We start from the raw sequence: 23736 nt of genomic DNA on the forward strand, positions 1-23736 counted from the left end.
GGTAGACAAGTATCTATATCCACAGTAAAACGAGTCCTGTATCGACATAACCTGAAAGGCTGCTTGGCAAGGAAGAAGCCACTGCTCCAAAACTGCCATAAAAAAGCCAGACTACAGTTTGCAAGTGCACATGGGGACAAAGATCTTACTTTTTGGAGAAATGTCCTCTGGTCTGATGAAACAAATATTGAACTGTTTTGCCACAATGACCATCGTTATGTTTGGAGGAAAAAGAGTGAGGCTTGCAAGCTGAAGAACACCATCCCACCGTGAAGCATGGGGGTGGCAGCATCACGTTGTGGGGGTGCTTTGCTGCAGGAGGAACTGGTGCACATCACAAAATAGATGGCATCATGAGAAAAGGAAAATTATGTGGATATATTAAAGCAACATCTCAAGACATCAGCCAGGAAGTTAAAGCTCGGTCGCAAATGGGTTTTCCAAATGGACAATGACCCAAAGCATACCTCCAAAGTTGTGGCAAAATGGCTTCAGGACAACAAAGTCAAGGTATTGGAGTGGCCATCACAAAGCCCTGACCTCAAAACGATATAAAATTTGTAGGCTGAACTGAAAAAGCATGTGCGAGCAAGGAGGCCTACAAACCTGACTCAGTTATACCAGTTCTGTCTGGAGGAATGGGCCAATATTCCAGCAACTTATTGTGAGAAGCTTGTGGAAGGCTACCCAAAACGTTTGACCCAAGTTAAACAATTTAAAGGCAATGCTACCAAATACTAACAAAGTGTATGTAAACTTCTGACCCACTGGGAATGTGATGAAAGTAATAAAAGCTGAAAGGAATAATTCTCTCTACTTTTATTCTGACATTTCACATTCTTAAAATAAAGTAGTGATCCTAACTGACCTAAGACAGGGAATGTTTTCTACGATTAAATTTCAGGAATTGTGGAAAAACTGAGTTTAAATGTATTTGGCTAAGGTGTATGTAAAATTCTGACTACAACTGTACCTAGTACAATATTAGGCCACAATTTATAAAGATTATATCAAAATAGCTTTGTCATCTGTATCTATACTTAAGAAAGGTGCACAGTACATAGTTATATTTTTAAGAAAGTCAATTTCATTTGATGGTCTTTATATCTTCTGTTTACAAATTCTAGGTCAAACACCAAAAACACCAGAGTGGTACAACCCAGGTAGAATTTTTGTTGTTGTTAAACATTAAATGCTCAAATGTTTTGTGGATATTTGGTCATTTTTTGTGTGGAAATCAGTGACACATTTGTGTGTTTGCCTACTCCAACAGATGGACACCACGAGACCTCTGTGTTTATAGACGGGCAGGAGTTTTGGTTTGTAACAGATCCAAAGTTGTCCTTTGATGAAGCTGTCATGTACTGCAGCAGCAACAACAGCAAACTCGCGGAACCTGAGACCTTTAATGCTGCCCGCCACCTTCAGGAGCATCTTTATGAGGTGCCAGAGAGGGGTGGGGGATGTTTAGAGAGAACGAATATGATTATGACTGTCCATATGAGCTGCTGATTAATCTAATTTTGATGATCTTTTGAAGCATTCAGGGAAAGAGATTGTGAGGTGGTGGGCAAACCTTCGTTACCCCGTTCCTCGCATCCCTTTTATGTAAGTTCTGATTTATCATACCTTATCCAAACCTCATTAAATGAACAGTTCACCTAAAAATTAAAATTCTGTCATTATTTATTGACCCCCATGCTGTTCCAAACCCATTAATTTTTTTTTTTTAAATATCCTGGTTGCTTCTTTCCATATGATGAAAATGAAAGGGGTCTGGGAATGTAAAGCTCCGAAATGACACTAAAAAATTGTCACCCATTTGGCTCATGTGCTATATTCAAAGTCTTCTAAAGCCAAATGATAGCTTTGAGTGAGGAACAAATAAAATATAAAAGATGGCGGCTTTGGTGTTCCATGGAAGAAAGGTTCAAATGGGTTTGGAAAGACATGAAGATGAGTAAATGTTTACAAATTCTTTCTGGGTGAACTGTTCCTTTAAGCAGCTGGTGTATTCAGCTCTATCTATGATTCAGTTTGTTAATTAAGTCTTTAGCTGGACTTTGCTGATGTGTGCAGATGTGTGTTTGTGTGTGTTTTCTCGTAGGCTTAGCCCCATGCACTACTATCATTCAGCATTTTTGGGCAGGTGCTCCTCCATTACTCCCCTTTCCATTATGCCTGGTATGAGAGTGCTCTCTGAAGATTGTTTTATTTTGATTCCTAAAGTACTGTCTATCGCTCTGTTCCAAGACCTAGATTTCTCACTGTCTATTGTCTACTTTGGCAGATATTTTCTAAGGTAGCACCTTACAGTAGACAGCAACCCCATGCAGCAACACACAAATAGCACTCCTCATGTTAACTGTAACAGAGACTTGACCAACACTTACAACTGATTCCAATAGAGTTTGGCATTAGCACATTTTGCAAAGCTACAATGATAAGCACAAACAATCTAGCACACACAAATTTTGGGTGGAATAGTGCAATTTAATTAGATGGAGCTATTTTTTTTATAGAGTTCAGTTCTTTTATAAAATATAGAAGTATTGATAATTAGCATTTTTCTTGAGTTGTCCGCCATGCTGAAATAATTTTCACTGAGCTTATCACAATGCTTTCTGGGATTGGCATATCCATGAAGGACACATGCGATGCTGCCTAGAATTTAGCCAACATGAGTGGTCTTAGAAGGCGACAACATTTTGCTGCCTTTACTTTAGACTGACTATGCTGTGAATTCGGCGACAGGAGATCAGAAGTCCTGCTGCTAAAAATAACTTTAACTGCTGCCAAGTGACCGAAGCTGGAAGTGCTGTTGGCCCTCTTCAGGGTAAATGTCCACTGAAGCGAGTTGTATTTTTAGCTGTAAATGATGTGGTACACTCAACAGGAATGCATTTTTTTTAACTGTATCCCCTGTCCATCAATGGAATAAAAGTGTCATTTTAGAGTGAAAATGATACCTCGGAATCGCACTCACCATTGTTTATGTGAACGCGATTACTTTCTGGTTTTCATGGGACCAGAACATGTGTCTTGGGGTGAATGCTATAAATTCTTGGTTTCCATGGCACCAGAACCTAGTCTCAGAGGTTGCTCATGCAATGCGTTACAAGTAGCGCCACAGAGAAAAGTGAACACATTTGAAATAATGCAAAAAAATCTGATTGGGAATGGTGCTTGTCAGTAAAACAGGAGATGGGGGCTGGCAGTTGTCAGTAATTCGGCAGAATGGGGTCAATTTCAGGGTATTCAGAAGCAGGATGTCAATTTTCCGAGTTACAAGAAATCCACTAAGTATAGAAAGTTAAGTTGTAATTGTGACTAAGGGTTTTCTTAACTTAAAGGGTTTCTTACAACCAGCTGCAGAAGGGCAAATATGCAGCTCAAGTAGGCAGCTCACTAGGTTTTTTGGGACCTAGGGTCTGTTCCGAAACCTAGTGAGCTTCCTTTAGTGGCAGCATTTTAAGGAGTCATAGGCATGCTCCCAATGTGAAGGCTGTTCCAAAAGGTGGTATCTTAATTATGCAGCCTCAAAATATCTAGTTTTGGCCAAATTCTAAGGTAGCATCATGGGTGCTTCTTATTTCTTAAATTGTGCATCCTCGTTTCCTCGCTCCTCCGTCCTCGAGCCGGTGACCTGGAAACTAAACAAAGTCCACCATCATTAAGGACGTATCAATTCTCTAAATGGGCCGCAAGGACGGAGGACAGAGGAAGCATTCCAAGGATGATTGAGCGAGGAAGCACAGGAACATCCTATCCGGAAGACTTTTTGGTTGAAGAACCTCAGGCATGCATACATTCTCCTCCCCCTTCACATCTGACACAACCATTTATTTATTAATTAATATATTCATGGAGAGTCGTGTGGCGCCATGCGGGGGTCGGACGTGTGAACTGCGAGCACTGCGCACTTTGATAGTTTTTAATTCTTTTTATGTCATAAACTGGTGAGATTCGATACACCCTGCTACATAACTGTGCTATGAAGTCATCATGTCAAAGAATTCGAAATCCTCAGGCTCTGGAGATATTAAAAGACACTTACGTGCTCAAGCTGATACCCTAGACAGGGCTGCAGACCAGGGACTCTATTTGGATGGTGCGGCGGGAGAAATTCAAAGTCAACTGTCCAGCATGTCTGTAATGCTGGCGAAGGTCGTGGCGGACTTGGAGGATCTTGCTGTAATACGTCGATTGATTACTGCGATGGAGACAAAATTCAGTTGGTTACAAGAATCGGGGACGTCGAGAAACTGATCGATTAGCTGGAGTCATCAGAGAGGGAATTAGCTGCTAATCCGCTAGCATCATTTGTGTGTGTGTGTGTGCTGGTTCCACTAGAGGCTGGAGTTTGTTTTGTGGAGGAACACACCTTCGAGACAGTTTTGTGAATGAATCTACACATTCTTTGTATTTATTCTGCCTATTGGCTGGAGTTTGTTTTATAGATTATTTTCTGTTATGTAATTCTCTCTCACAAAATTTGTACAGAAGCACCAGACTCGAGCAATCCGACGGCAAATTTGTCGCAGGGGCTCTGTTTGAGTTCAGAGGGATGGACGCCAGTTGGCGCTGTTGTGAGCGTGGTTAATGTGCATGTTTTTCTTTTTTCTGTTTGTTTGGTTCAGGGGTAAGTTCGGGGTTTGACTGTTGCACTAATGTTGAAATGTGGTCTTTATAATTTTATTTTTGACACACAATCTATTTTTTCTAATATGTCAAAATGTCAAATGTTATTATGAGTGGATTGTCTCTCTCCACGTGGAATGTGAATGGGTTGGGGCACCCCATAAAAAGAAGGAAGGTGTGGATTGTGAGGGGGGTTACTACACTCGGTGACCTGTTTGAGAGTGGAGGGTTTAGATCTTTTGAGAATTTGGTTCAACATTTTGGGATTCCAAGATCTCAATTTTATAGGTATTTACAGCTGCGCCACCTGCTCTGTATTGTTTTTGGGAGTAGCGCACACGCCCCTAAACCTCTGCTTTTGGAAAAGGTTATGAGGCATCAGTGTATTACTCCCTGCTAATTCAGAGTCTGGGGGACGGAGCTTCAACTTCTCTCAAGAGATTATGGGAGAAAGATTTAAACTTGGTATTGGAGGAGGGAGTGTGGGCTAAGATTCTAAAAAATGTCAAGTCTGTATCTAGTGATGCAAGGGTTCGCCTTATGCAATTCAAGGTTTCACATAGATTTTATTGGACCCCCTCTAGATTGAATAGGCTTGGTCTTAAAGACACACCCACTTGCTGGTGATGCCAATCAGAAGTTGGAGACACAACCCATGTCTTTTGGGGGTGTGTTAAAATCCAAGATTTTTAGTTGAAGGTTCAGAGTTGTTTATGTGACATTTTGGGCACTCAAATTTAACTTTTTACATTTTAGATATAAAAAATTGGGTTCTGACCAGTATTATGATTGGCAGACAAATTATTTTAAGGGGTTGGAAGTCGGACGGAGCGCCATCATTTCCGGAGCGGTATGCGGAGATGGGGAGGGTGGCAGCTTTCGAGGAGGTGGCAAGCAGAAGGCTGGTGTTTGGGGACTTTTTTCAGAAAATGGGGTAATTATTTAGCAGTTTTGGGGGCTCTCGGGGAAGGGATGGGGAGAGAGAAGTCTAGTTTAGTTATGTATGTTTATTATATTTTTTTTATTATTATTATTATTTTGTGTGTGTGTGTGTGTGTGTGTGTGTGTGTGTGTGTGTGTGTGTGTGTGTGTGTGTGTGTATATATATGTGTGAGTATTATTTTAAGTGACCACAGGAGTGTTTGTTGGGGGTGGGGTTGGCGATTGGGGAGGGATATTAGTGGGGGTTAAATGTTGATTTGGTGTGTATGTGTTGTTTTCTTTTTTTTTTTTTTTTTTTAAATCACTAAAAAATTAATTTCAAAAAAATATATATTAATAATAAATACAAATAATTACAGATGCACTGTTGAAGTATGTGACAATTATGGTTTATTTAAACTGTTAAAGTGAAACTTGAATTAAAACTATTGAACCAGATGTAAAAGGGGAGGATAATTTAAGCGTGCACCATGTGCTTCAATTAAAAAGTCTTCTGCATAGGATGCTCCTGTGCTTCCTCGCTCAAGCATCCTCGTGAAGCTTCTTCTGCCCTCTGTCCTCGCCTCATAATGGTGCATTTAGAGAATTGATATGTCCTTAATGATGGCGGATTTTGATCGGTTTCCGGGTCACGGGCTCGAGGACGGAGGAGCGAGGAAACGAGGACGCACATTTTAAGAAATGAGAAGCACCCCTTGCTTCGATTTTCTCCGTCCTCGTTTCCTTTCCTTCCATCCTTTATTCATTTGCTAAGAGTTTGGAGCTAGTAAATGAAGAAAGGAAGCAAGGAAAGGAAACGAGGATGTACAATTTAAGAAATGAGAAGCCCATATGTATCCTTCCCTGGGTAGGCGATCCCATAATGCACCGTGATGAGCTCTGTGGAAAAATAAATCCAAGATGGCAGACAAAGTTAATTTAAATTATAAATATACTTTTAATCCATTCAATACTGAAAAGTATCATTAAAAATCATAGAAAACATTTCCCCAAAAAAATGTGTGTACTATGCGTATTTATACTTTTAACAGGATCGCGTTGATCCTCTCGTGTCACCTGTATTGAAATCAGCTGCGAGTCTAGTTTCTCGTGCGCTGCGAGTGATGAGCACCATATGAACTATGTGAGAAATTGCTATCTACATTATGTAATGAGGCATCATTCCAGTAAGGATGCCGCCACAGAAAACATACAGCCAGGCAACTCATTACGTTATGGAACAGACCCCTAATGATTCGCTGTTGGAGTTGAAATTTTTCAAAAAAATGTCTGTACTCTATATATTTATGCTGATGGGAGTAAAATTAGTCCGGCTTCATGACCGTTAGGATACTGCCAAAGAAGGCAGGTGGCTATGGAGGCAGTGAGGCAGTTCACTAGGTTTTGGAGCAGACACTGTGTGAATTGGTGTAGACTTTAGAAATGAAAAGACAACACATCACCTCTACCCTGGCTATTTTGCTCTGAATCACACTGTCACTTCCACATTGATTCATTTACTTATGATGTTACAATGTGATGATTCCAAATACTAGGAAATTACAACCATCATACAACCAACTTGGATGATCCTCTTTAATCTTATTTGCTGTAGTTTTCAGCGGGAGTTGCAATGAAAGACAGCCTTTCGTATGTGAGACGCTGAATGTCACATCTGCAGAGAAAGGAACCCCAGAACCACACCCAGCTGGCACCAAGTGTGAGAACGAAGCCCAGCACTTCAGAGACAAGGTCTGATATTCACTGATGGCTTTCATGTCCATACACCGACAGCCAATCACATCTCTAGTGCTTTGAACAAATGTTTTTTTCTTAATTTTTTATTTTTATTTTGCTAATAGTGTTTACTAAGGCAAGCATCAATAGTACTATTGCTTTTACTAAGGGTTGGGGATTTGATCAAACCCCTAACACTGCTATACGTGTTACATTTCGGTGTGTAAATTTTTCTATGGACATAAATAATGCCTCAAATGTGTGTTGAGGAGACGTGTTATTACTTTTTTAAAAGATGGGACTTGCGATTTACATCTGGCAGATGATTTAAACTGACAAAGAATTTTATAGGAAACCGAGCCATATCTATGGACCAAAATATCTATGCCAAAGTGATATCTAGGGACAAATAAGCAACCACTCAGAGCACCCTAGCAATGCCACATAGCAATGGACTGAAAACCACTTGAAACACAATGCCCTGGAAACCACCCACAACATCCAAACATCGTGGCAGAAACTTTTGCGCAGCCAAATACCACTAACCTTTTCTTAAAAAATTTGTAAAATGTGCTTCATCATACCATTGTGTTTGTGTCTTGCAGTGCTACTGGATTTTGTCCAAGTCTTTTTTTTGGACCTTCAAGGAAGCGAACGAGTTCTGTCAGAGACTAAGGGGCTCCCTGCTCACCATATCTAACCAAGCCGAACAGGGTGTGTTTAGTTGTATACTGTTAGAATCCAATGACGTTCCATATTTCATGCTTTTAGTATACATAGCCATGCTTTTTGTCATTCCTGACTCTCTTTCTCTCCATTTGTCCTTCTTGCATTACCTCCATTTAGATTTCATCACTACCCTGTTACCCATGTTACCAGGGCAACCTCAGAAAGTCTGGATTGGTCTGAAGTTCAAGCTTCATGACACCCAATGGGTGGACAAATTACCGGTTACATATCTGAACTTCAATCCACTCCTGCATGGCCAGTTACGACCCATGTTCATCAATGCAAGTGTCCATATCTGCTTTGATAGTGAACTCATATTAGTGTGCTATCTATACATTTAGGTGTGATCCAGTTAGCCAAAGCATTGGAGGCTACAATTGTCTTGTGTTCAGTGTGGACCTAGAACAACCAGTGAGACTTTCTCTTTTTCTCACCTTGATTTGCATGACAGAAATTTGAACAAGACTCCCTGGAACTTTGTGCCTACATGTATAATGATGCTCATTCTGACATGATGGGCACCTGGGACTACACTTCCTGCTCTGACCGTCAGTATCTCAGTGTCTGTCAACATTACGCAGGTAGGAGCCAGCACCAATTATTCCAATCGCCTGTATGTTTCTACAGAATCTTTATAGTGGTTATGTTATGTGCTGTCCAATTAGCTAAGGTGTAATGTTGCAGAGCCAGACCTTTCACTATTGGCACAAAGCACAGTCCACTTTGCAGCTTATTCTTGCCAAGATCTGACCAATTAGATACCATCTAAAACAACCTAACCAAAGTTTGCTTAGGGGCAGGTAAATCTGAAATTGATGATGCCACAATATTAGACCAGTATGCAACAAAGTGATACCCATTTGAAATTATAACTGTCTCCATAGCCAGCCAGTGAGATTGGAATATGTGGTTTTGATAAGGCTGTTGCATTTTTTTATGTGCAACCTGCAGCCTATAAAATGTGACTCTCAATAGACATCCAGAAGTTCTTGATATCATAGAGCTTGGTCTAATTGACACCAACAGTCTTAAAGGAATAGTTCACCCAAAAATGAAAATTCTCTCATTTACTCACCCTCATGCCATCCCAGATGTGTATGATTTTCTTTCTTCTGCTGAACACAAACAAAGATTTTTAGCAGAATATCTTAGTTCTGTAGGTCTATACAATGCAAGTGAATGGTGACCAAAATTTTGAAGGTCCAAAAAACACATAAAGGCAGCATAAAAGTAATCCATAAGACTCCAGTGGTTCATCAGAAGCGATATGATAGGTGTAGGAGAGAAACAGATCATCATTTAAGTCCTTTTTTATTATAAATTCTCCTCCCTGCCCAGTAGGTGGTGATATGCGCAAAGAATGTGAATTGCCAAAAACAAAAGAAGAATGTGAAAGTGAAAGTGGGAATTGATTGTAAAAAAGGACTTGAATATTGATCTGTTCCTTACCAGCACATATCATATCGCTTCTGAAGATGTGGATTTAACCACTGGAGTCATATGGATTACTTTTATTCTGCCTTTGTGATTTTTGAAGCTTTAAAGTTCTGGTCACCATTCACTTGCATTGAATGGACCTTCAGAGCTGAGATATTCTTCTTAAAATATTTGTTTGTGTTCTGCAAAAGTCATACATATCTGGGATGGCATGAGGATGAGTAAATTATAAGAGAATATTTATTTTTTTGGGTGAACTATCACTTTAATTAAAAAAAAAAATATGCATGCTTCCCATGTTTAATGGTCTGGTTAAGTCTGTTGATGTAAAATAAGACTATAACTACCATGTACATGCAGCCAGTTTTTGAGAAATATCCTGTTGATCAACATGAAATTACCATTTTCTTTTTCTTTTCTTTTTTTAAAATAAAAACATCTTTCACTGACAATTTCCCAGATAAACCTGAAGAACCAGTGGTGTCTAAAGAGGAGTTCCATGTTGGTAATCATACGTTTAAGCTGGTACAACAGAACAATTTAACATGGGTAGATGCTCTTAGCTTGTGCCGGAGCCAGAATATGGAACTTGTCAGCATATCGAATGCATATGTTCAAGCAGTGCTCACCGTTCAGGTTTCTCGAGGTGGACAGCCCCTCTGGATTGGACTCTACAGCACTGATGTGAGAGTTTGTGACTCACTCACTGACATATTACATACTGGAATACATAAAACATACTCTGACTCAGTTAATTTAGTTAATTGAATCATGAAAGACTCTTAGATCCAACTTCATTTGTTTTTGTTTTTGCTGTTGTTGATTTTTCCCCAAATTTATCAAGGATGGGGAGCACTACCACTGGACAGACCAGAGCCACACAGAATTCAACCGCTGGACCCCTGAAGCCAGCACAGGGGCATGTGTGTATCTGGACACTGATGGCTTTTGGAAAGCTACAGAGTGTGAGGAAGAACTTTCAGGAGCAATCTGCCACGTTCCACACAGTGAGGACCATTTGTTCAAATAATTCAATTCAAAACAGTTGCAGCCTTTTATAATGATATGCAACTGCTTTAATAATAAATAAGAGGCCAACACAAGATAACAACAAGCTTATGTTATGTACAACTGACCCTTCACTATGCTCCGCCCCTCTTGGTTACCATTGCTCGCTCTGACAAGCTTTGCAGAACTTCCCATAGGAATGAATGGGAGATTGTTGTGAATAGCACAGTTTTTGGCAAAATATTGATTAATAATCTTACGTGGCCTAAAATGAAGAGTGACATGTAAATTATATTTATCTGACGTTTGTTGTAAAATAAATTGTTAAATTATACAGTAATTTGATTGAAAACGGTAGAAATTAGATTGGAATATGCGGTTTTGATAAGGCTGTTGCATTTTTTTATGTGCAACCTGCAGCCTATAAAATGTGGCTCTCAAGAGATATCCAGAAGTTCTTGTTATTATAAAGCTTGGTCTAACTGACACCATGAAAATTCTCTCATTTACTTACCCTCATGCCATCCCAGATGTGTATGACTTTCTGTCTTCTGCTGATCACAAACAAAGATTTTTAGAAGAATATCTCAGTTCTGCAGGTCCATACAATGCAAGTGAATGGTGACCAAAATGTGTAAGGTCCAGAAAGCACATAAAGGCAGCATAAAAGTAATCCATAAGACTCCAATGGTTCGTCAGAAGCGATATGATAGATGTGGGTGAGAAACAGATCAACAATTAAGTTGTTTTTTATTATACATTCTCCTCCCTGCCCAGTAGGTGGCGATATGCACAAAGAATGTGAATTGCCAAAAACAAAAGAAGAATAAAGTGGGGATTGATTGTAAAAAAGGACTTAAATATTGATCTGTTTTTTTACCAGCACATATCATATCGCTTCTGAAGACATGGATTTAACCACTGGAGTCATATGGATTACTTTTATGCTGCCTTTGTGATTTTTGAAGCTTCTAAGTTCTGGTCACCATTCACTTGCATTGAATGGACCTACAAAACTGAAATATTCTTCTAAAAATCTTCGTTTGTGTTCTGTAGAAGAATGAAAGTCATACACATCTGGGATGCATGAGAGTGAGTAAATGATGTGAGAAAGTTCACCCAAAAATGAACAGTCTCTTTGAGTTATTAGCTTTAATTTACCAAGGAGCAAATATATGTTTCCTTGCTCATGTTATAGATGTATATTTGGGAGCTGATTGCTGACACAATTTAATCCATAGTATGCTTATCTTGAGATTTAGGCTATTTAAAGATTTTTTTTTTATAATGAAAATAAAAATAGTGTATCCTCTCTAGTTACCTTGTCACTATTAAAAATGGCCCAGCAACAATGTTTTAAGGTTTTTTTGTTTTGTTTGTTTTTTTAGATAATTTCTGTAAAATTCCGCTAAACTGCTCAAACACACATTATTCCCATAGACCCTCACTGGGAAGAAGCAAGCACTTGTCAGAGAAATGGGAACAGTTGCTAAGATAGGATTGGTCAGAAATGCTTTTAGCAAAGGGTCAATTAATGTCTCACAACTGAAAGCGCTAAAGGTTATCTCTTCTATGTAAATCTTGAGTTTTTGTCCTAACTAGCCTCAACAGTGACTGAACATTTTGTTTGCTTTAAAATTTATTTTTCCATAACAGAAGAGAGCATCACACCTGAAGTGAGTCCGGTAAAATGTCCTCACAAGAGCAATGGACAGAACTGGGTCCGCTTCAAGAACAACTGCTATACTTTACTGCTGGTATTCTCCAGGTGGGGGAATAAGACTGACCAGCAGATCTGCAAGTCTCTCGGTACACATAGTTGTTAATTTATATCTGAGACCTATAAAACCTAGACAAATTATTCTGTAGGAAAGTTCCATTGAAATGTAGTTGGGGTGAGGCATGTTATTGTAATTTTATGCTGGAATCTTTTCAAAAGTTTTATGCCATGAAAAAGTGCACTATTTCCCCTTTTTTAAGTACTGTCTGTAATATTTGTGCCAGAAGGACAATGATACCTTGAGAACATTATATTAGTTATACTAAACCTGAATTTCTAATGCTTTTTGGCCATCTTGTCTGTGTTTAAGCTGGATATGGTGAAATCCTGACCATCCGTGATGAGGAAGAGAATGAATTTATCAGGCAGCAGCTGTTGCCATTCAAAAACCTGGCAATGTTTGTGTGGCTGGGAATGAGCAAAAACTGGACAGGTAAGATGATCACCTGCCAAAGTTCAATCTGCTTCAATCTTAAAGAGCTTAAAGGGATTGTTCACCTAATCATGAAAATTCAGTTATCTCACCCTCATGCCATTTCAAACCTATTTTGAACTGTTCCTTTATAAACTATGTCTTTGATTCAGATGAGCAGCTGAAATGGCTAGATGGCAGCAATGTGCAGTACTCCAATTGGAAATACGGTGGAAGACCAAACATCACTGAGCCCTTTATGGTTGGCCTCAACCTGATTGGAGAGTGGGAGGTGATAACAAATCAACGCCATTTCACAGCCGTCAAACAGCGGAGTATTGTAGTGTGCAAGATTGAAAATGGTAAACCATCAGCAATGAGTTTTCAGCATGCTTTGCCTTATATGCATGTATGGATATTAAGACATTTCATTATTTATCCCAAAACTGCAATTATTCTTTAGAATAATTATAATGCATGCAATTTTATGACATTAATTGAGAGACTAAAAATATTTGCAATATTTGTACTTCAAAAAAAATGTTTGTCACTGCAGGACTATTTAAAGGAATAGTTAATCCAAAATTTAAAATTATGTCTTAATTTACTCTCATGTTGTTCCAAACCCATATGACTAATGGGGCTTTTCCACTACACGGTACAGCTCGACTCAACTCTGATCACTTTTTGGGGGTTTTCCACTGTGGATAGTACCTGGAACCTGGTACTTTTTTTAGTACCACCTCGGTCGAGGTTCCAAGCAAGCCAAGACGATACTAAATGTGAAGTCAAAACCCTGCAGATCACTGATTGGTCAGAGAGAATCGTCACTACCAGTGTCACTGGATTTGCGACACAGGACATCAACCTGCTAGTTTTAAAAGTTAGCAACAGCGATAGCAGTATCAGTTGTTCACGCGACTTTCGAATTGTAAAAAGAAATGGCTGTGTGCAAAACCACGCCGTGGTCAATAAACGAGGTGCAGACATTCCTCACGTTAGCGACGAACGAAATGACATGAAACAAAAAGTTTTTTCAGAAAGTGTCTCAGCTGTTGGCTGCATATGGCTGCCACTGGACCTACCAACAGTGTAGGGAAAAGTTAAAAAAAACTTAAAAGTGATTACAGCACCATCAAGAACCACAACAGCCGGAGTGGTTCAAACAGAAGAAAGTGGAAGTGATTCGACCAAATGGACGCTATCTATGGCGGTAGACCGGCGAGCAATGGGAGGGAGAGAGCCCTGTACTCGGCCATGGCGTTGTTGGAGTCCACAATGGAGGATGGTACATTTTGTTACGTTAACTCTATATTCTGCTTGAAAACTTTCCTTTATTAAGTTGACCAGCTACTGGAAAGCTTGCTTCTAAAACAACCAGGCCAATTTAACTGTTATACTTGTGTAAAATCACCATGCAACAACTGCTTTATGCAGCACAATGAGCTAGTAGCTAACAGCTAGCAGTCGTGTTATTGTTTATGTGTCGCATTTAAGATGATGTCACGGCAGTAGAGGCGGCGCAACTATGACGATCAGCCTATAATCCCACCCACACTGAGGCAGCACTAAACTGCAGTGGAAAAGCAAGCTTAGAAAAGTAAAGCGAGCAGAGTCGAGTCGAGTCGAACCGTAACGTGCAGTGCAAAAGTGCCATGACTGTCTTCTGAGGAACACAACAGGAAATGTTAGGCAGTATGTTAGTCTAAATCACCTTTCACTTTTACTGAATCTTCTTGCAGACAATGATAGTGAATGGTGATTGAGGTTAACATTCTGCTAAACTTTTTTTCCATAGAGAAAAGAATGTAATACAGGTTTGGAACCACATTAGGATGAGTAAATGATGATAGAATTTTACATTTTGGTGAACTGTCCTTTTAAGTTAACTGCAAAACAGCTAAAAGGTGTTTAAAATGATTAAACCGAGCTTAAAAGACGCAAATATCTTTTAAAGGTTCCAAAGAAGAGTTCATGAATGATGTGGCTGACGTTAAGGCTCCAAAAGGCATAAGTTACCGTCGGGTGGCCAAGAAACTGGACTGGTATCAGGCACTGCAAGAGTGTGGCAGCAATGGAGGCCATCTCGCCAGCATTACTGATAAGACAACTAATGACAACATGGCACTGATTGCCAAAAGAGATGGCTTTCCACTGTGGATCGGCTTCTCCAATCAAGATGTACAGCCTTTTGTATTTTTTTAATGATTTGCTTTAGTCTTGGAGATCATTTTTAGACTTTATAGCACTGAATGGTTCACCTTATCAAAATAGATAACTGTGTACTATTTGATTTGTGGAATTTCAAGTATTTTCATGCTGATAAGCAATAAGTTGTTAGTTGTCAATGTCGTAATCATGCCATATGTAATGGCTTTTTCTCTAGGTAAGCGGGTGGCCCTTTGAGTGGTCTGATGGATCTCCGGTAAAATACAGGCCAGATGGATTTGTAAATGATGGCCGTGAATCTGAGGAAAAGTGTGTATTTGTTGACTCCAAAGGCACCTGGACAGCCGTCAACTGCCATGCACAACAAGAGGGGGCCATCTGCTACAACCGCATCAGTGAGAGTAAGGCCATGTTTACACCTGATATTAAAATCCAGCTCAGGTGCTCGGATCACAAGTGGTCAGACGAGACACATTGCCGTTTACACCTGGTTGCTCAAATGCATCTCCTGTGACCACTTGTGTTTGGATTCAGAGGGGAGGGTTTCTGATTTCATGACTGCATACATCAAACATGTATTACTGCATGATGATGAAGCGCAAAAAAAACATTTCTCCCAGATATACATACAATTTTATCTAAGTGCACGTAACATTTCAAGAAGAATTCTTCATTGTTTTAGTGGAGTGCCTGTATTAACTGAGCTTCAGATGTGTGTGCTTCATATCTGAGTCACTGCATGTTGAAATCTGACACACTGAAGAACTGTGAAGTCTTGTGTATGTAAAAGTAGGACTATGCACTTTTTCAAATGTTCTGATCGGACAGTTATTTCCTTTTAAAGGTGTACTCAGTATGTTTTTCCTCATTAAATAGGATTAACTCCCAAAGACATGAATTGTAATTTTACAATATATGTAGGAAATCATGACCACTCACATTAAAATGAAGACTCCAGTCATATCAGTAACCTTATAAAAGCTGTTTTATTCTACATGAAGAGGGTCTGCACATGGGGGCTGCCATGTTAGAATCATATGACCAGCCGAATACTACTTGCTTAATCTCAGTAGCCGTCCTGTTATTTGACACTTTCACTTATTGATTAACGTAATCATGGCTGACTGTGAATAATTAATTTCTACAATGGCATCTGAAACTGAAAAATATTGATTTTAAGTTATGCTGCATCCAAGCCACTAGGTGTCAGTGTAAGTCCAAGATGACACAAAGACAAAAGTTACTGAGTGCACCTTTAAAACCGGCAAGGTTTAAAACTCAGCAAAGCGGTTGATTTGACAGGTGAGTGGGTATTGTTTTGCTGCTGTGCGGGACGCTTCAGGATGGATAAGCGTTTACACCTCAAAAGCAACCCTGTTTACACCTGTATTTAACGCTGTCCACTTGTAATCAGATCACCCGAAAACATCTTAAAACCAGGTGTAAACGTCGGAGACTAATTCAAGTAAACACATACACAGTTGTTCTGGCAAGATCAGCCTAAAACTGGTTTCCTTTGTGTTTTGTGTGTGTACTTTTTAATAGAGACTAGTGCACACATCTCTTCTCAGTCCAGCAGCAGCTGTCCAAAGGGTGATGGTCAGTCTTCTTGGATCCCATTTAAAGACCACTGTTATGCTTTCAATATGTACAACTACTCCGTCTTAAACATGGAGGATGCCAAGAATATGTGTCAGAAACTGGGTGAGTGAACCTATCTTGGTTGGGACTCCAGGCATTTTACTTGGTTACTTTGATTTCTGTCCTGTATTTATTTTCTAAACTGTTCTAAGACCAACTTTCCAAATTACAACCCTAACATAACAAGTGAAACAACTAAAAATCCTCTCTGACATAAAATGGAAAATACCTAACATGTGATTCTTCTGTTTTTCTTTTAGATTCATCCTCCAAACTGTTAACCATAAAGAGTAAGGAGGAGAATGATTTTGTCTCGAAGTATTTGAGTGAAAACCCTTCCATCACCAGTCGAGTGTGGCTGGGACTCAACATTGACTCCAAAGGTAAAATAATGATAGTCATCTTGCCTTAGTAATATGTATTTTGCCTTTTTACAGAGGTCATATCATGATGAATCAAATTTTCCTTCAGCTTTTCAAATAAAAGAGTGTAATGTAATATGAATACTGTAACTTTCAGTTTTCTGTAATGTGAAACTTCCTCTTGAGTGAAATTAGACCATTAATTGACACTAAGCTGCTAAAACAGCTCATCCTGAAATCTTTTGATACCTAACTTGGATAGGAAACTCAGATTCAGTGGTGAGAAAATTGGTCTGCCCTGTCACAATTAGATAATAAGAAGGAAGCAGGATAGATACAGTACTCCTAAACACCAGAAGAGATTACAATAATAAGAGTAAAATGTTAGAAGGTTTACCAAATCTTGTGCTATTCCTAGCTGTGTGTAGTACCTGCCATCTCACTTAAATGAGCTTTGTAAATCTTTCTTCCTCCTAAGGTAACCCCAAGGGTTGGGAGGATGGCAGTGAGCTGGACTTTTCTAACTGGGAAACAAAATCAGGGCCATCATTATCACAGCAGACATCACAGATTTGTGCAGTTATTGTGTCGAGTAATGGCATTTGGACCCAGGCTAGCTGCTCAAACAGTCGGAGCAGAATCGTCTGCAAAGCACCTGCCCGTGAGTCCCAACTCAAAATCTCTCAACTTTACCAGACTTTCCAAACGTTATACACTCACTGAGCACTTTATTAGGAACTCCTGTACACCTACATATTCATGCGATTATCTAATCAGCCAATCGTGTGGCAGCAGTGCAGTGCATATAATCATGTAGATACAGGTCAGGAGCTTCAGTTAATGTTCACAATAACCATCAGAAAATGTGATCTCAGTGATTTCGACAGTGGTATGATTGTTGGTGCCAGTTGGGCTGGTTTAAGTATTTCTGTAACTGCTGATCTCCTGGGATTTTCATGCACAACAGTCTCTAGAGTTCACTCAGAATGGTGACAAAAGCAAAAACATCCAGTGAGTGGCAGTTCTGTGGACGGAAACACCTTGTTGATGAAAGAGGTCAACGGAGAATGGCAAGACTGGTTCAAGCTGACAGAAAGGCTACTGTTACAAAGATAACCACTCGAACCTTGAGGCATATGGTCTACAGCAGCAGAAGACCATGTCAGTCACTTTATTAGTGCCATAGTGTTCTTTTTTCAGATTAACATTTTTATTGGTTGCTCCTCAAACATGACACATAACAAAGCAAAACATTCATATACAGAGTCAACCATTATCCCTCTTAAACCCCATTATTACCAAAAAACATGGGTTGTGTCCCCATCTTCTAATTGGCATCGCCAGCAGGTGGGTGTGTCTTTAAGACCAAGCCTATACAATCTAGAGGGGGTCCAATAGAATCCATGTTAAATCTTAAATTGCATAAGACGCACCCTTGCATCTCTAGATGTAGACTTGATGTTTGTTTGTTTGTTTGTTACTAACAATTTTATTGATTCCAAAGATAAAATATACAAACATCCACACACAAACATGCACTATTGTGGTCACCAACAACTAGATCATCAAAATAAAATCAATACAAAAAATACATAAAAAAAAACAAGATATACATTCAAACAAAATCAATAAAACACATACCCAACTAAACTACAAATCCCTCTCCAAAGCCACTCCCCGAGAATCCTCCAAAAAAGCCAAATAACCCCCCAATTCCTAACGAACAAATCCCATTTCCCCAGCCTTCTAAAAAACATCTCCTCAAATGCCGCCACCTCGCCCATCTCCCCACACCATTCCCTAAATGAGGGTGCCCCAGCCGACTTCCATCCCCTGAAGAGGATTTTCTTACCAATCATGACTCCGGCTAGGACCCAACTTTTTAAATAACTATCCCCAATATCAAGAGTCGTTCCATCACTCAGCATACAGAGTCTGGGGCTAAATGAAAGTTCAGTGTTCAACACCTCACACTTAAAGTTCTGAACCCCCAACCAAAATTCTTGGATCTTTAGACTTGATGTTTTTTAGAATCCTAGCCCACACTCCCTCCTCCAATTCCAAGTTTAAATCTTTCTCCCATAATCTCTTGAGAGAAATTGAAGCTCCGTCCCCTAGACTCTGAATTAGCAGGGAGCAATATACTGATGCCTCATGACCTTTTCCAAAAGCAGTAATCACCACTCCCAGAGTATCTGCCACTTTAGGGGGGTGTATGCTACTCCCAAAAATAGTACAAAGCAGGTAGCGCAGCTGTAAATACCTAAAGAATTGAGACCTGGGAATCCCAAAATGTTGAACAATATTTTCAAAGGATTTCAACACTCCACTCTCATATAGGTCACCGAGTGTATTAACCTCCCTCACAGTCCACTCTGTCCAACAGAAAGGGGACTTATTAATACATAACTTTGGGTTTAGCCAAATGCTCAAAGCAACATTTAAATAAATGTCCGAATTAAACACTCTGGACACCATACCACGTGCAAATGCGAGATAACAGGGTGTCACTTAACTTCTCCGGTTAGTTTGATAGAAAGGCTTTGCAATGGCAAATTTTTGTTCAATACAAAACCAGGAAGGGGATCTCGCTAGTGGAAGCGACCAAAGGCCAATGTCTGAGACCGAATGCATAATAATAAAATAAAATCTTGGGTAATTTAGCCCACCTTTGTCAATCGGCCTATGCAACTTACCGAAATGTAATCTGGGATGTTTACCATTCCAAATGAAGGACTTCGCTATGCTATCAAATTGCTTAAAAGAAGAGAGGGGGACATCTGACCATAGTCTTCTTAATAAAGTTCTCAGTGAGTGTATTTTTAGTAGTTGAGATTGTTTAATTCAGGTGTTTTCAAATTGTTCCTGGAGGCTCCAGATATGGTTGGAAACCTCTGGTTTAATTGTTCTGTTTTCTGGTTTCATGGCATTGTCTTAGACCCAGGTAGCCCAGTGGCTTTGATCTTCTTCATCATCTTGCTCCTCTGCATCATCACGGCTGTCTCCTTCCTCTTGTACCAGAAAAACAGACACCGCTTCCATTCAACTGTACGTTACCAGCGCAACTTTGATGACGCGGACAGCACAAGTATGATCACTAATGCAGAATGAGGCTGAGCTCAACCCAGGTGGTCAACCATTAATAATGTCAAATGTTACGCTAGCTACAGTATAACGTGCCTTTTAGTATAAACACTCCTCTATGCCAACAACATAAACATCTGGTTCAGTCAAACTAAGGCTCGTAATTATTATTCACCGTGCAATGCGGCTTAATCTGACATCTCAACAGTTTATGGAAATACAAATAGGAATGGTGTTTTATTTTTTTTTTAGGTTTTAATGTTTAAATAAAAATTTCTAAAATGCTTGTGTACATTTTAATGAGAGGACAAAGCTGGGAAGGTTTTAAGATTGTAATTTTTTCCTTTTATTTTGAAAATGTGATTTTAACTGAGCATCAACATTCTGCAAACATCTAAAATACCTTGATAAGAACCCTTAAACTGTTTTATTCCATTAATCTGATTTTGTGGTTATAATTTTCCTTGTATTTTTCTTCATCTAATATTTGAGGATTTCTGATGAAGTACTGTCATTCAGATGAACATACCTGTCAAACTTGCAATAATGATGTTCCCCCCCATAAAGGAGTTCCTGTTTAATGTGAGGCATCTAAATATATTTTGAATTCCTGCAATGACTGCATGGCTAGCATAACATGTACTTCAATCCTGGCTTTATGGCATTGTTTGCCTAAGTTCATTACAGTAATATTTACAGTATGTGCTGTATAAAAACTTATTGTAACACAGTAATTACAGTTAGTCCAGTGCACTGAACGCTGTACAAAATGCCTATGATAAAGTGTTAGAGCAGATATCCTATGCACTATAATGCTTAATTTACTCAAACTACTGAGATCTGATGCACTTTAAAAAGCTGTTTGAAATCTGACGTAAAACACAAATTTAGTACATGCTTTGTAAATGATTTAAAGCATTTTATTTGCTGTTTATTTTATTTTATAATTATTGTGAAGTTTTTTTTTGTTTTTTTTTCAAGGCATCCAAACTACACCAAAGGTCCTTTTGCAATCTATGGTAATATTTTGCAAACCCAAAATTTAAAAACACTGCCTTTGTAAAAATATTTTTAAGAGAATCTCTCATGATCTCTGTTTTTGATTTAAATTACATATCAGCTTTCCTCTGTTTTGACTATTGCAGAAGATGCTCAATAAAGTGATGTATGTCTTCTCATATGTTCTCTGTTGCTGAATATTAAAAAAATAATAATTATATCCCCTTTTTTCCCCAGTTTGGAATGCCCCATTCCCACTACTTAGTAGGTCCTCGTGGTGGCACGGTTAGTCACCTCAATTCGGGTCTGTTGCCTCCGCTTCTGAGACAGTCAATCCACGCATCTTATCACGTGGCTCATTGTGCATGACACAGCAGAAACTCACAGCATGTGGAGGCTCATGCTACTCTCCGCGATCCAAGCACAACTTACCACGTGCCCCATTGAGAGCGAGAACCACTAATCGCGACCATAAGCAGGTTACCCCATGTGACTCTACTCTCCCTAGCAACCGGGCCAATTTGGTTGTTTAGGAGACCTGGCTGGAGTCACTCAGCACACCCTGGATTCAAACTCATACTCCAGGGGTTGTAGTCAGCGTCAAAACTCGCTGAGCTATCCAGGCCCTTCTGTTGCTGAATATTAATAGAATTAAGATTTTCAGGTCACAGCTTTAAATTACTGTCATTGTAGTTACTTAGTTTGGGTTACTAACCTGCCACACAGCACGGCTATTTGCACTCCAATAGTCTGGTGTAAACACAGAAATTGAAAACACACTGCACCATCTGTGTTGCTGCAGTGGCATGGGGTGCAAGGGCGTGGTAACACTAGGCTTTGAGCAGGCAAATTTTCTTTCGGACAACGCAACGGACCAGGATATGATGTCACGCGGGAGAGCTTCTGGTTTTAGTAAATAATACTTCACAAATAACAAAATATTATAATAAAAATGTTAAAATATACCGTCTACTCACTCGCCAAAAGCAATAAATAGACACTGCTTTGAAATATGTATCCTTTAAATTGAGACAAGAAGTCAGTGTGTGACATTTCAATCTTCTATTAGTCATGCAAACTCTCGTTATGCAGATTTGCAGTTCAGAGTAGTCTCCCGTGTTCGGATGTGTTTGAAAGGGAATGGAATGTAAAGTGTAGTGTGACCGCCCCTTTTACAATGGTATAAAGGGGCAGTCACACTACATTTTGCACTCCATTCCCATTCAAACACATCCAAACATGAGACAAACAATCCCCCAACAAAGTAGGAAAGCTGCACATAACACTGCAACAAAGGTTCGGGTTGGGCAGATAAAGGAGTTCATGTGAGTCCGTTTTATTCACAAATAACCAGCAATCGCTGTACAGCTTCACTCAAAACACAAGACGGCTTTTCAGCATCACTCATAAACAGTCTGCTTTTCAGCTTCACACAACACAAGGCTCTCTCTCTCTCAGGGCACAGACATGAAGACTCTGGTCTGTCTGTCTCTCTCCTCTCTCTGTGAACTGGCCGTCTTTTTATCTCCCCCGACTCTCACTGTGAACATAGAGATGGTAATTAGTCACAATTCATCTCAGGTGGATGTCCTTACTGCTTTCTCTCTCCCCAGATGTGCGCTGGACCACGCCCTCATCTCCACAAACACATAACAAACAAAACACAACCCCCCCCAACCAAGCAGATCTATCGCCAAGACTTGTGTACTGCTGCTGCTCTGAAGAGCCATGTGCTCTGAGTGTATGCTAGCTAGGTGTGCCTTGGCCACAGGCCCATGGCGAAATGCTAATTAACTAAATGTATACGTGTGCCTCGGCCTGCTTAGCCGAATAGATTACACGGCTAGTGACCTAACTCATAATGTGTACCTGAGACTATTTAACTAGTGACTTAAACTAGCTATGTGTGAATTTATTTAATCTAATGACCTAAGTTAGCAATGTGTTCCAGCCAGATTTGTCTAAGGCTTACCTTGTTAAGGACGTGCTTGTATGTGTCATGGCAAAAAGCAGACCTTATCATGCAAGCTAATAGATGGAAAGCCCCAGCAAACAACTTGAGCAAATAGTATTCTCTGAGAAAACTCTCGCAGCTTGCTGCAGAAAAAACAGCTTATCTGCAAAACTGAGCCATTTAAATGTTAGACAAAGAGAGATGCAAGTTACCCAATTACAAGTCAAAGGACCAATCAGCTTACACCATGCGAGCTGATTGGCTTAACATGTCACAAGTGAGCGAGCCAGTTGGCTAACAGATAACAAGTCAAAGAATCTATCAGCTTGCGCCACATAGAGTTGCATGCCTGAACATTTGTCTTAAGATGGTTTATATTTTCAGCTTTAGTTTGTCAATAGGAAATATAAATTTTAGACTTTCAAACATTCCTTTTGCAAATAGAATAGAAGAACAGGGAGCCCTAAAACAGATGGCATGGCCCCCATAGAACCCCCTACTGAACATCGAATCATCTGGGATTTTTGAAGAGTCAGAAGCAATTGAGACAGCCTAAATAGATAGAAGAATTGTGGCAAATTGTCCAAGAAGCTTGGAACATCCTATCTGCCAACAAACTGTCCAGGTGTACCTTGGCGAATTGGTGCTGTTTTGAAGATAAAGGTTGTCACACCAATTATTATTATTTTGTTTAATGTTTACTGTACTTTGTATGATGCTAATTGATGAATGAAAACTATTTATGGCATTATTTTTGTAGAAATCCTCACTATGCAACATTTTTCACAAGTGCCTAAAACCTTTGCACAGTATTATATATATATATATATATATATATATATATATATACAGTATATACAGT

At 39.5% G+C, this 23736-nt stretch overlaps 1 protein-coding gene across 2 annotated transcripts in view; it reads left to right on the forward strand.

Annotated features, from left to right (window-relative positions):
• ly75 (lymphocyte antigen 75) overlaps positions 1-21101 on the forward strand; it is a 42511-nt gene extending 21410 nt beyond the window's left edge. For both annotated transcript variants that reach the window (XM_051672161.1, XM_051672162.1), the window contains exons 17-35: positions 1128-1163; positions 1274-1443; positions 1541-1608; positions 2108-2184; positions 7178-7314; positions 7905-8013; positions 8146-8309; positions 8480-8609; positions 9926-10149; positions 10310-10472; positions 12130-12282; positions 12564-12686; positions 12839-13027; positions 14623-14846; positions 15052-15235; positions 16380-16538; positions 16736-16858; positions 17316-17498; positions 19776-21101. In XM_051672161.1, coding sequence (XP_051528121.1) covers positions 1128-1163; positions 1274-1443; positions 1541-1608; positions 2108-2184; positions 7178-7314; positions 7905-8013; positions 8146-8309; positions 8480-8609; positions 9926-10149; positions 10310-10472; positions 12130-12282; positions 12564-12686; positions 12839-13027; positions 14623-14846; positions 15052-15235; positions 16380-16538; positions 16736-16858; positions 17316-17498; positions 19776-19948 — 2789 coding nt within the window. In that variant the 3' untranslated portion in view covers positions 19949-21101. The remainder of the gene's footprint in view (positions 1-1127; positions 1164-1273; positions 1444-1540; positions 1609-2107; positions 2185-7177; positions 7315-7904; positions 8014-8145; positions 8310-8479; positions 8610-9925; positions 10150-10309; positions 10473-12129; positions 12283-12563; positions 12687-12838; positions 13028-14622; positions 14847-15051; positions 15236-16379; positions 16539-16735; positions 16859-17315; positions 17499-19775) is intronic.
• The last annotated feature ends 2635 nt before the right edge of the window (positions 21102-23736 follow it).

This window comes from Myxocyprinus asiaticus, chromosome 35 (genome assembly GCF_019703515.2).
Source record: "Myxocyprinus asiaticus isolate MX2 ecotype Aquarium Trade chromosome 35, UBuf_Myxa_2, whole genome shotgun sequence".
Lineage (NCBI taxonomy): Eukaryota > Metazoa > Chordata > Actinopteri > Cypriniformes > Catostomidae > Myxocyprinus > Myxocyprinus asiaticus.